At 36.8% G+C, this 14,157-nt stretch overlaps 1 protein-coding gene across 1 annotated transcript in view; it reads left to right on the top strand.

Moving 5' to 3' along the window:
- Adam10 (ADAM metallopeptidase domain 10) overlaps positions 1-14,157 on the top strand; it is a 95,317-nt gene that overhangs the window by 14,252 nt on the left and 66,908 nt on the right. The window contains exon 2 of the mRNA XM_021657435.2: positions 9,048-9,198. Within this exon, the coding sequence (XP_021513110.1) occupies positions 9,048-9,198 (151 nt within the window). The remainder of the gene's footprint in view (positions 1-9,047; positions 9,199-14,157) is intronic.

Genomic DNA, 14,157 nt, shown 5'->3' with positions numbered 1-14,157 from the left:
GATTACCTTATATAAAAATACCAGCTTCTTCCTTGGAATTTTTTGGCCACCATTTTGCTATACTTTTCTTCCATTAATAACTTTCATATCTTTGTTTATTGTTCATCATTTTAGAGCAACGCTCCATGAGATCAGTAGCTATTTCAACTTTTTAATGTTTGTATTTTCAGCACCCAAAGTAAAGCCTAGCACATACACTATTAAATGTAGAAAAGAGCTTATGGAGATTCACATTTGTCCTTTTCCTTTAATTGATCCTCTTACTATTTTGAATGTTACTCAGTATCAAACTTAAGACTTTGGTGTGCTAGCTAAGCACTTTACCACAGCGCTGTGCCTTAGCATACTGTAATCAACTTTAAAATGGAACAGGGTTACCATTTTTGCTAATGTGTTCATTTTGCTCATTAAGTACTTTTACATGGCCCTGTAATTAAAGAGGTAGTATTAGTTAGATTTTTTCTATAAGAACCAAGTTGCTGTTTTTTTGTTTTGTTTTGTTTTTAAATCTGTGCCATACTGTCTGAAAGTATATTTTATTTTGTGTGTATGGGTGTATTTACTGGAATGTATGTCTATCCACTCGTGTGTCTAATGCCCATGGAGGCTAGGTGTCAGATCCCTTGGAACTAGAGTTACAGACATATAAAGCTGCCATGTAGGTACTTGGAATCTAACTTGGGACATTTGAAAGAGGAGCTGAGCCATCTCCATTTCCTGAAAGCATGTATTAGTTCACTGCAAAAATAGCCTAAAGAGATAAGTATGTAGTTGTATTGAGACAATTATAACCAAGGATGGTTTCAAACTCATCTTCCTCCCTCAGCCTTCTTTATACTGGGATTATAGGTATCTGTCATCATGTCCAACAGTAGTGTGTGCTGTACGCCATTCTAAAACACTTTATATACACATTTAATCCATATAATATCACTTTGAGGTATATGTACTGGTGGTATCCTAACCCTTTTTCAAATGGGGAAATGAGGCATAGTTAAGGAGGTAGTTGAGACAGTTATGACAGCTGCGTGGTTATTTCATATGGAAATTTCCTGAAATGTACCCATGACAGAAATTTGATAACCCTTCCTGTATCTTGCAAACAGATAGAGAAAATTTTAAAAGATTAGATTTTGTTCCAAGGCCAGGTTTCTTGAAATTCTGTTACTTAGTTCCATAGGTTCACAGGTTTTCCAGTGATTTGTTTATGGCTCTTAATCTCTAAAATATAGCTTCCATTTCTATGGAACATTTGAATAAATTCATTCATTAATTATTTACATTGTTGTTTATTGATTACCCTTTCTGTTCCCTTCTTTTCTTTTCCTTTTTTCCTCCCTTTGGGAGATAGCTACAGGCACCTATAATTAAAACTAGCTCGGAGACTTAGGTTCTGAACTAAGCAGACATGCTTTCTTGGTGAAGTTTTGGCATTAGTGTGCATCTTTTGGTACTTTTGGAAAGTGTTTTTCCCAGATTGCTTTTAAGTTAAGTTTTGGGCACTAGAAAGGCTGAGGGTGCAGCTCAGTGATAATGTGCTTGCCCCAGTACACATTAGGTCCCTGTGTTAAGTCCTCAGCACCACAAACAAATAAAGGTGACATTAGAAAAGCAGCACTTATAATATTATTACTTATTTTGATGGTAATTATGGTTCATGCTGCTTGCTTCTGGGAATTACCTGGGTAGTCTTGAGGATGCTAGTGGGGAGGTTTGATGCTGTTTTAAAAAGTGGAATTGTATGAGAAGTGTAGAGATTGAACAAAATCACATTGGGAAATGTTTTAGTATTTATGGAAACAGTTTGCTTGAGGATTTATAAGATGATTTGTAAGAAACACAAAACCTTGGATTTCTCGTTGAATGTGATATTGCTTTGCCTGATTGATGGTTTCTCCCTCTCTTGATTAGATTGATATTATAGGAAGGATAATATTGTTAGTCCCAAGGCATCTATGGACTGATAGAATCTGGACTGGAAGAATTGCATGTGACAAGGATTAGGACTAGAGTAGGTGGTAAAGAACTGGAATAGACAGTTGGCACATTGGCGTTGGGGACATGAAGAAAGCTATGCCAAGAAGGGCTGGATGCAAGTGAGAGGGCTAGAGGCTGTGCTCTGTTTACATAGAGACAGGTATTTAACATATGTCTGTGAGACCTGATGGCACTCTGTTGCTGACCAGTTGCTAAAGTGTAAGAACAAAGCTCAGTTGAGTCAGTTCAGACCCTGCATGTAGAAACAGGCAGTTCTGTGGTGTCTGACTGAGGTAAGTGGCACAAGGGTTGGGGATTGGCCTGGCTTCTTGTGGAGTAAAATCATGCCAGTTTCAATTACTAGCTGTGGAAATTAGGGTATACACATATATTTTTGATCTATAAAGGTACATTCCATTTCTCTTTAGTATTTCATCATATGTGGCTTTAAAAATATATCTTAAAGGTAGATAGTTTTGAAGGCCATGTGCTGCCACCCGATATTTTTTTTCATTTCAGTTTGTAGTCATATCAGCATCATGAATTGTGCCTGATTTTATGAAGATAATAGAACTGTTATATGTTATCATGAGCTCACTTAACCTCCTTCATATTACTCCTGATTTGCTCCATGCCCTTGGGCTTGTTATGTATCTCCTAAACCACCAGTTTCTTTAACATTGCCTTATAGTTTTTAATTAAATAGATCCATTTGGTGGATCAAATAGAAAAGTTCAGAGCAGTGCATTGCCTGGTAAATGGCACGTACTCAACAAATTTTAATTATTACATTCTACTTGTAAGTGCCATTATTGTGATGGTTAATCTTGTTTATCGTCTTGATGCCTAGATTAGTAGTCTGGAGAGGATTAATTAGGTATAGGGGGTTAATCTCTGCTGTGAATACAGGCAGTCTCTACAATCTGGTATGTTGAGGCCTGAGTGAAACAAAAGGGAAATAAATAAGAAGGAAACATTCTACTTCCTGGCCACTGGTGAGCCACTTTGCTCTGCCACACTGTCTCTGCTGTGGGACCAAACCTTCTTTAACATGTTGTCCTGAAAATGTTTTTGTAGCTGTCATTAACAAGCTTGCATAAGCATTTATTTTACTTAACCTATTTTTAAATTAAGTGCTAACTTATTTATTTAAAATTACATTTATTTATTTATTTATTTTTGGTGGTGGGGGAATAGGACTATGAGCCTGCTATGGTGTGCATGGGGGTCAGAGGACATTTGAGAGTTGAGAGTTATCTTTTTCTACCTCATGGGTTCTAGGGATTGAACTAAGGTCACTGGGGTTGGTAACAGGCAGTTTTATATACTAAGCCATCTTTTCTGTCACAATTCAACATTTAATTAAACAAAAAATTTGCCTAATCAGGATAGTCTCCCCTCTCTCTATATAGTAGGCTGTTAGTGTTCATTAAAAATAAATAAAACAAAAAACAAAACAAAAACAACTAAAGAACTTAAAAATAACTATAGTTTTGAGCTTTTAATTTTCCTCCGTAAGATGTAAAATTTTCACATTTATACATGTAAAATATACAAAAAAATTTTATAAGTATCTTCCAGCCAGATTTTCATGTGAATTTTAAAATACTAGATTTCTAAAATAGAAATTGGAGGAAAGCATTAGCATGATTTTATGAATATGCAATGAACTAAAAGGTATTCTCACTAAAGTTGAGGGGAAAGTAAAAATGCCCTCACTTCTTATATGGTGAATGGTTTGGGGTAATCCTAGTAAGTATAGTAAGTTAAATACATAAGGTTATAAGTAGAGAGAGATTTAAATAGAAACAGAAACAAAGCCAAGAAAGAAAATAAAAAATATTTTCAGAAGTTTTCGTGCATAATCATGGAATTCAAGGGTTTTCTTCAGAGGGCCTCAAGAGACATAAAACCAGTAAGAGACAGATAAATGGATCTGGATGATCTAGGTGTACGAGGAGGCGTTTATTAGAGGAATTGACTTGTGTTTATAGAGAATGAGAAGGCTCATGGTAGCCCATAAAAGAGAGAGAACTGGAGAAAAATGGAAATGCAGGATTGGTGATTTGGTCACTCACGTTAATTGGTTCCGAATGTTTTATGTTCCCCACTCACATCCCTAACTCACACGGCAGTCTCCTAGACACACCCAGAAATAACAGTTTGGCAGTTATTTTATTTTTTAAATTAAATACAAAAATAAAACATTTATCTATGTGTATGAGTACTTGCCTTCATGTATGAATGTGGATCACATGGGTGCCTGGTATCTCTGAAGGTCAGAAGAAGGCATCGGATGCCTTGGAGATAAAGTTACAGATAGTTGTGAACTGCCATGTGGGTGTTGGGAGTCAAATCCCACCCTCTGGAAGAACAGTCAGTGAACCGCTGAGCCATCTCTCCTGCCCTTTCTCTAGGTATTTGTTAATCTAGTCAGGAAGACACTAAGATTAGCTACACAGAGGTTTATTGATCTTAGGTTAGTGTTATTATTGCAGCAGAAGGAAGGATGCACTATAGTTAAATCAACACTAAAGGAATGTAGTGTCTTCACTGACTTCTGTAATGTTCCACCTGTCTCAGCCTCCTGAGTGTTAGGGTTACAAGTTTATTAGCTATGCTGCACAAAAACAGAGATAAAAGCCAAGTAAGTTAATGAGCTTATCTGTGTTAAAAAGCAGGTCCTGTTTGAAAACTGGCTTTTGGTTATAGGTTGTAGACTCCTTCATTGTTTGGTAAATTGTTTTAGCAGTTCTTTTACCTAGAAGCATTGGCTGGTCCCTAGCCTTGTTAATACTCTGTGGACGCTTAAAGTAGTCCTGTAGACATAAAAGGGAAGTAGAGCTGCTGCCTGGAGCCTGGAATGTCTTCATGAAGGAAAATTGCAATGCTTCCTTGAATGTGCGTATGGATGACTTTGGAAATCCAGTCTGGGCTTAGACTGTCTTTCTCTAGTTGTGACAGGTGCCTGAGAAAGTCAGCTTAAGGAAGGAATGGCTTTGTTTGGTGCATGATTTTAGAGGTTCAGGTCTATGGGCTGATGCTGCCATTGTTTCTGGGCCTGTGGTGAGGGAGGGCAGAACATTCTGATGGAACCAACCCAGTTGCTCATTTCACAGTAGCCAGTAAACAAGGAGGGGTAACAGGAGGTTGCAGGGCCATGGTAAATATACTTTTCAAAGGCGTCCATGCCCCTAATGACCAACTTCCTTAGAATAGAGCCTACCTTCCATGGCCCCGTCTCCTTCCTTAGTCTCCTCAATATTTTACATCTGTCGGTAGCTGAGAACATTGATTAGGTCAGAGCCCTGATGATCTTATGGTATCTGGAGATGCCCATAGATACCATACAGTTATATACCAATCTTCTGGATGTCTCTCAATCCAGTCCAGGCAACATTCAACATTACTTATCACACTGGGTTATTTGGGGTGCCAGTAGATATTGTGGGGTGCTCCAGAATCTACCCTGTTAACAGTTTCCCAGTGTGTACTCATGCTCTAGCCCTTGAAACAATTTAGACAGTGAGGTTTCTTGTGATAGAAAAATGCAAATTCTGCTCATGGAAAATTATGTATTTGCTTAGGATTAAAACATCCACAGAAGCATATTCTAGTCTTGGTGCTAAGAGTTAATAAGTTTATGCTGCTAGAAGCATATATCTTTCTGTGAGTACAAGGATAGCCTGATCTATAAAGAGAGTTCCAGGCCAGTCAGTGAGACCCTGTCTTAAAAAAAAGAAAGTTAAAAACAACATCATCAATCATCAACAACAACAAAAATCCAAAACAAAAAGAAAAAAAAAACATAAATAAATAAAATAAAAAAGTTAATGAATTCAGCGAGTGGTAAATAGTAGGTTTTCTGGTTTTTCATTTAGCTGTTTATCTTAAATTATCTTAAATGCAGAGTAAGAACTTCAGTGTTCTAAGAAGTTCTTGGTTGAGAGCAGAGAGGAACATAGGTTTTTGTTTGTTGGTTTGGTTTGGTTTTTTGTTGTTGAAAATGACCTAGTTGTTATGTTCTTACCTGATGCTTTCTCTTGAAGTTGTTTTCCTAAAAATGTTCTCTTCATAACTGGAATTGATTGCTACTTGGTCTTTTATTTTTGTTTATTTCTTGCTTTGTTTTGTTCAAAATGGAAGTATTTAGGAATGATAGATTATTAAGAGATGGGCATATAGTTTATTGGAATTGATTAGAATGATATTATTGAAATTTCTGAGAGAACAAATTGGAATATTTGCTTTTTGAGTTGTCTCTGATTTGTGTTTTTTATCTTGTACTTTTTAAAAATTATGAATAATTTAAAACATTTGAGATGGGCATGGTGGCATACTCCTGTCACCCCAGCACTTGGGGAGCCAGAGGCATTCGGATCTTTGTGAGTTTGAGGCCAACCTGGTCTACAAAGAGAGTTCAGGGCAGCCTACACAGAGAAACCCTGTCTTGAAAAACCAAACCAACTAACCAAACCAAACCAAACCAAACAAAACACCCCTCAAATAAAAAACAAATTTAAATTTTGTTTATTTTTATGTGTATGTCCATATTCCATGTGCATGTCTGGTGCTGTTGGAGGACAAAAGAATGATCAGGTCTGCAGGAGCTGGGGTTATAGACTTAGCTGCCATGTGAGTGCTGGGGACATATTATACAGTACACATATGTACATATTATATACATAGTACATAAATATGTATACAACGTAAATATGTGCACAGTAATTGTTGGATAAAGAACATTCTGATTTTTTTTATTGGGAGCTGTTTGTATCTTTTTCTAAAACATTCAGACTTTTCTGGCAGTTAAGCTACTTGGGATCAGTTAAATCCAATTTGTTATTTAAATTTGGTAGAGTGTTTATTTAAGATAGATCTAGAACAGCTGTTTGTCCGTGGCTATTTGTACCCTATTACTATGGAGTTACTTATTGGAGGATTAAATAAACTTCGTGCTTCATATACTTGTAGGACTTGCTTTTCTTGATGATATTAATATGCTTACTAGTCCTGTGTTAGATGTGTTCTGGCTGGCCATGGTAGTACATACCTTTGATTCCAGAACTGAGAAGGTAAATGCAGGCAGATCTCTGTAAGTTCAGGGCTGAACTAGTCTACAAAAGTGAATTCCAGGACAGCCAAGGCTATATAGAGAGACTTTGTTAAACAAACAAACAAACAAAACCCACAAAAAGAAAAAAAACAACCAAGAATTATTCTCCTTCTTGTAGTTCTCATTTTCTATAGTGGGATTTATTCTTTTACATTTAGATCATTAGTCCTCAAACACTCTTCTTCCTGGCAACTGTTCCACAGATCTTAAATGTTTGGCCTCACTGAGCTCAGCTGTTAGGTTGCCTCTTGGAAGTTGTGGACATTTGGAACAGAGCTCACCTCATTTGTTGCTTTGTCAGTTTTCTCATTATTAGGGTGGTTTGTTATATTCAGTTTGTCTTTTATTTCATCCTTGTTAGAACTGGATATTGGCTTAACCATTTGCTTATTTTTCTTTGTTCTGGTATCACTTCAGTGTAAATTATGGGTACCTTGCCATTTAACTCCCCAAATACTTCAAAAACTTGTCTTTGAAAATTCAAGACCTTCTGTTATGTAACCACAGTACTGTACTAAAGAAATGTAACAAGAAAGTCCTTAATGTCATTAAAGACTGATTCTGTTTTGTTCCAAATTATTTTCATACATCTTGGGTCAATTTTTTTTCCTTCTTTGATTTTGTTTCTTTTGTGATTTTGCCTTTATGTGATTATGCAAGGTTATATTTAAGTGCACTTGTAATGTTCGGAAGAGATTTTATTCTGGATTATGAAAGAAATTTCAGCTTATTTGAATGGATAGCCTACAACCTGTAGTCTTTGCCTGTATGAGAATTAAGCTAGAAGTCAATAACTGAAATAGATCCCAGGATGTGCTCGGTGGTAGAGTGCTTGTTTAGCATGTATGAGGCTCTGGGCTTGATCCCAAGCACCATAAAAGCAACAAATTAAATAATCAAAATACAGTTGAAAAATACTCAATATTTATAAACTAGATATTATTAGTATTAGTGTTTAAACTAGCATATGGATCAAAGAATAAATTAGAAAGAATGAAGAAGAGTGAAAATAGAAATAGACTATAACAGAATTTGTGAGTTAATTCTGAGGCAATACCGAGAGAACGCTTAACATGTACTGGATGCCTAGAAAGTTCATCCAGGACTAGTTTTTTTTTTTTTTTTTTTAAATCTATTTGTTGTTGTTTAAGACAGGGTCTCTTCACTATGTTGCTTTAGCTGTCCTGGTACTTGTTTTGTAGACCAGGTTGGTTTCTAACAATGAAATTGTAGTTAAGATGTCTCCCAAAACATTTTTAGGCCAAGATGATTTCATTGTTTAATTTTGATCAAATTTGAAGAGGAAAATGATGCTTATTTTCTTTTGATTTATCTAGAAAATTGAAGACATACTATTTTTTACTCATCTTTTACTCTGAAATTCTTAATAGATACTGAGTGGAATGGATGACAAAATTGGCTTCTATAGTGATAATTTTTATCAGCAAAAATGTGATTAATATAAATTTGTTCAACCTGATAAAGCATATCTAAGACAGGCCTACTGAAATGCAAAAGCTTTTGGTGTGGTTAATGTCATATTTATAATAATTTTTTGTTTGTTTTTGTTTTTTGTTTTTTTTTGAGACAGTGTTTCTCTGTGTAGCCCTTGCAGTCCTGAACTCACCAGGCTGGCCTCAAATTCAGAGGGATCTTCCTGCCTCTGCCCCCCAAATCCTGGGATTAAAAGTTTATGCCACATCTGGCTAATGTCATCCTAATAATAAGTTTAAAAGTGTGTGTGCAAAAATAATGTTAGTGGTTTAGATTAATCTGTCATAGTAGTTAATATGTTAATATTAATCCATCGTAGTAGTTTAAATTAATGAGATAGTTGTTATATACTTATTCATAGATATTTGAAAATAATGGATGAGTTAGGATTAATTAGAACTAGATGGGACCTTCAAACTTGATACTAATTCAGACTGTTACCTGTTTGCTTGTTTTATAGGTCAGTATGGAAATCCTCTAAATAAATACATTAGACATTATGAAGGATTGTCTTATAGTGTGGATTCATTACACCAAAAACACCAGCGTGCCAAACGAGCAGTCTCACATGAGGACCAGTTTTTACTTCTAGATTTCCATGCCCATGGAAGGTGAGTATATTCAGTGCTGACAGTGCCTGAAGTCTTTCCCTAATAGAAAGTTTCCCATTTGAAAAATCATCCTCCACTGGAATTTGGTATATATATTAAAAAAAATGCCATCTTTTAAAAATGGGTTCCCTTTTCATATATTTGAGTCACATGTGAATGTTTTTGAATTGTGAATGTGAGGTCCAAGCTTGGGTGCTTGTAAGGATATCCACAGGAGGTTGCAGAAAATGTGAGGAATCAGAGACAGGTAAGACATACTTTAATCACTAGCTTTCAAGTGGCTGGATAGTGAGATGCTGGCAAGTACCATACAGGGGACATACATATGCATGTACACACGCTGACCTGGCACATAGGCCACACAGAAGTAGGGACAGTGGCAGACACACAGGTTGCTAAAAGAGAAGGCATTTGCCTTTGATCTAAGGTCATATATCACACAAAAGTGGCAGTTTGCCAGGAATAGTTAAATAACAGATGACATCACTGTCTACTTTTGGGGTTCCTAGATATCTGTGTTAGCCATTTTGTGCCGACTCATAGCCCCTCAGATGTTGGGTGGCAGCTATGTTTCAGCTAACTCATAGCAGATATCCACAACAGCAACAAGTCTTCTAAACATAAGCCAACCCTTATGGCCCCCTGTTCTCTACAGTGAATCAGATATGATAACAGAATGATAATGCCTTTTAGAAAGATCTTGTTCTTGTCTTTCCACTTTCTGGATGTTTCATGTTTCTTTTCTGGTATCAACAAAGTAGCTAGTTGTTTCTATTGAATAAGTCACTTAATCTTTTTATTATTTTATTTTTTAAGACAGGGTTTCTCTGTGCCTTGGCTGTCCTGGAACTGGCTCTGTAGACCAGACTGGCCTCCAACTCACAGTGATCTGCCTGCCTCTGCCACCTTAAGTGCTGGGATTAAAGGCGTGTACCACCATGCCTGGCCACTTAATCTTTTATTAGCTCAATTTTATTAGTTCTGTAATAACAACCAATGGACAGATTACCAGCCAAACTGTTTAATTCTGAAACAGAATTTTGAAGGGATACAGAAAGGAGTGCTAGGAGAGAAAGTGAAAATAAATTAATTACTAAATAACTGTTCTACACTTGGTATTTTGTTTGCATTTCCTTAAGAAATGTTATTATTTGTTGTTGTGCATATGTGGGCGTGTACATACAGTGGTTAGAAGACGACTTTGTGGCATCATTTCTCCTTTCACCTTTATGTGGGGTCCAGGCATCAGGCTGTCAGTCTTCCACAGAAATTGCCTTTATCTGTGGAGTCAAAGGCCCTTTATGTGCATTTTATTGTTAGTCTTCTTAGCGCTGTTGAGTTTGATTCTCCCTCTCCCAGGGGTAAAACAAAAATGACCAAAAGCAACTGAAGGGAGAAAAGGTTTATTTTAGCTTACAGATCCAGGTCACAGTCCATCACTGAGGAAGGGCAAGGTAGGGAGGCCTGTTTGCTATTCCATACCTCCTTAACTCCAGCTAAGGACTCACTTCATAGGAAAGAAGTACAGCTGCAACCATGGAGGATGCTGCTTGCTAGGTGACTTGTAGTCTGGATTAGACTTTTTTAGACAGCTCAGGAACACCTGCCTAGGGGTGCTATCATCTACAGTGAGATGGGTGCTCTCATATCATGAATAATCCAGATAGTTCCCCACAGCCATGCCCACAGGCCAATCTCATTTAGATTTAGCCATTTCCTTAATTGAGGCTCTTCTCTTGAGGTGTTGTTCTCAGTTGTGGCAAGTTGACAGAAATAACCAATATACACTTAGACAAAGGTAACCATGTCTGTAAGCTGAGGAAACATAGGCTCAGGGAAGTTAAGTAACTTAGGCAGACTTGCCTAAAAATAACTTTTAACCAAACTTGGGATGGCTAAAAGCTGCATTTTTTTTTCTTTTGTGCTCTTGGTCAAGCATTCTATATTGCTTGCTATAATTACATTTTGAGCTTACTGTAATGCTGTAGCCTTGATTGAAACCCAAGTTACCTAATTCCTCCCAACCTGTTGTCATTAATATTATTCTGTATATAGCTACAATGTGGCTCTTAGCGAAATGCCACTGTCCTCTCCTTCCTGGTGAGGGTATAGCATCCAGAGTACCTTGTACCTGCTGACAAACACTCTGCTGAGCCCCTGATGTTTTCTTTTTCATGTCAGCTTTCTGCTTGCATGCTTTGAAACCTTCCATTCACAAGTTTTAGCCAGATTTTTAAATATGCCTCTGAACTTTTTCTGTAAACCAGTCATAGCCTGTTAGTCTAAGCTAGCCTCAAGGTTGTTTTCTTTTCTTTTTTTTTTTTTTTGTTTGTTTTTTCCCCAGTCACAATGGTCTTCTGTTTATCTGAGGTGCATATACAGTTTGTTCTTTGTGACATTTATCTTGCATTTGGATAATCTTTTAATGTGCAATTCAGTTTCTGCCTCTTAGAACTTTTAAGTTCCTCATGGTTTCATTGATATTTGATTTGTGCTCTCTTCCTTTTTATGTATTTCATGCCTATTTTTCTTTTCTTTTTAAAAATTATTTTATGTATATAGTTATTTGGCCTGCTTTTGTGTTTGTGCCTGGGACCCATGGAGGTCAGAACTAGGCATTGAATTCCTGGAACTGGAGTTACAGGCATTTGTGAACTGCTGTGTGGGTGCTGGGAATTGATCTGTGTTCTCTTCAAGAGTAGCCATTGCTCTTAACCACTGAGCTATCTCCTTAGTCCTGCCCGTTTTCTATATATGTGTTTTTTTTTTCTTCACAGGCAAGCACCTTGTTATTCAGTATTGCTCAGTACATTACATATATGATCTAGACGCTTTGGAAAGATGTTAATACTCTAATAAATTGATTTGTTTCTTTACATTAAAAAAATTAGGGCCAGCAGTTTACCACACTAAATAAAATTTTATGACTCAGTTTAAGGTATTATTAAAATTACCTATTCTTTATTAACACCATAAAATAATAATGTCATTAGCTTTTCTAACTTTAGTTACCTCTCAAAATTAAACTCACTACTTTGTCCCCAAATGTACTTACTATTGTATTCCTTACTATCAGAAGGTGAGGTGTCAGCTGCCTCTGGTTTGGACGCCACATTGTTGTATAGGTAGATTTTTATTATTTAAATTATGAATTTTATATTTGACAAATCAAATCCGTAGTTCTTTTATGTGCATGTGAATAAGAAAGAAGCACTTCATGAGTAACCATGTAGGTATACAGTCATTCACAAAATAATTTGGTTGTTGGCTGAGGGGGGAGCAGCCTTACCAGGCCACAGAGGAAGATAATGCAGACCTGATAGGCCAGGGTCAGATGGAAGGGGAGGAGGACTTCCCCTATCAGTGGACTGGGGGAGGGGCATGGGAGGAGAAGAGGGAGGTTAGGGTGGAATTGGGAGGGGATGAGGAAGGGAGCTCACAGCTAGGATACAAAGTGAATAAATTATAATAAATAAAAAATAAATTAATTAAAAAAGTGACCTCATTTAAGCCCAGGATGATAGAAACATAAACATAGAACTAAAAGAAACAGTAAGTGTTGGAAGTCATTGTGAAGAAGGAAAGCTTGCTGTGGTATTTTAGAGATGCGATACTATGGAAACTTATAGAGGGAGGGCTTCCTGTTGAGGTGATAGTTTGATGATGTTACTTCTCCCTCTGTTTGAAGTAGGAAATACAAAGTGATGAAATTGTCTAAGAAATTATAGATTTCTTACTAGAAATATTCCTCTGTCTTTAAAAAATACTAAACACAGATGTGATGGTGCATGACTATAATCCATCCCCAGTACTTGAGAGGCTCAGGCAGGAGGATCTCATGTTCTAGAACAATGTAGTCTACATAACAAGATCCTGTCTCAAGAAACAAATTGAAATACTAGCTAAGTATACCAATAGGACATGTATCTGTGTGTAGATTATTAATTCGGGGATTAAAGAATAACTTGCATTTAATTTTTACAAATGATACTTATTTATTTATTTATTTATTTTGGTTTTTCAAGACAGGGTTTCTTTGTGTAGCCTTGGCTGCCCTGGACTCGCTTTGTATACCAAGCTAGCCTCTATAACTCACAGAGATCCACCTGCCTCTGCCTCCCTGAGTGCTGGGATTAAAGGTGTGTGCCACTGTGCCTGGCTCACAAATGATTTCTTGTATATTTGTGTTTGTTAGTGAGTACACTATAATGAAAACTTTGGGTTACCCTTAACTATAGTCACATCTATAAAATTTGATTGTCATATGCATTGTGGTTAGAATACTTACCTATTTTTCAACCTTTTAAAAATATCAGTAAGAGTTTGTTTGTCTTATTCACAAACCAGGGCCCAGTCCCTCAAAACCAGCTAAATCTACTTAAGTCAGTTTTTGAACATGTTGAATACAGGAAAATTAGCTCAGAAACATAATGAATGTGCTTGTACAGCATTATAATTAGACAATTATGACTTAAATTTTGAGAAGTTTCCCAGACTCTGTGTGTTCAAGTATTAAAGTCCTCTTTGTATTTCTTTTATAACTAAGCAAGCATATGAATAAACTTTCAACTTTGTTCAATATTAAGGTTTCTTTTTTCAGGCCAAGCATAGGCATGGTGGTGCACTCTTTTAATCCCAGCACTCAGGAGGCAGAGGTAGGTGGGTCTCTGAGTTTGAGGCCAGCCTGGTCTACATAGGGAGTTCAATGACAGCCAGCGATATTTAGAGAGATCCTGTTCTAAAGAAAACAAACCAAAATAAAACACGTGTGTGTGTGTTTGTGTGTGTTTTCAAGCCTAAATCTATCTATCTTTTCTTTCTTTCTTTCTTTCTTTCTTTCTTTCTTTCTTTCTTTCTTTCTTTCCCTCCCTCCCTCCCTCCCTCCCTCCCTCCCTCCCTCCCTCCCTCCCTCCCTCTCTCCCTCCCTCCCTTCCTTCCTTCCTTCCGCCACCATGTCCC

Source organism: Meriones unguiculatus, chromosome 6 (genome assembly GCF_030254825.1).
Source record: "Meriones unguiculatus strain TT.TT164.6M chromosome 6, Bangor_MerUng_6.1, whole genome shotgun sequence".
In the NCBI taxonomy this organism is placed as follows: domain Eukaryota; kingdom Metazoa; phylum Chordata; class Mammalia; order Rodentia; family Muridae; genus Meriones; species Meriones unguiculatus.
Note: the sequence above shows the minus strand (reverse complement) of the source record. Positions and strands in the feature narration are given on the sequence as shown.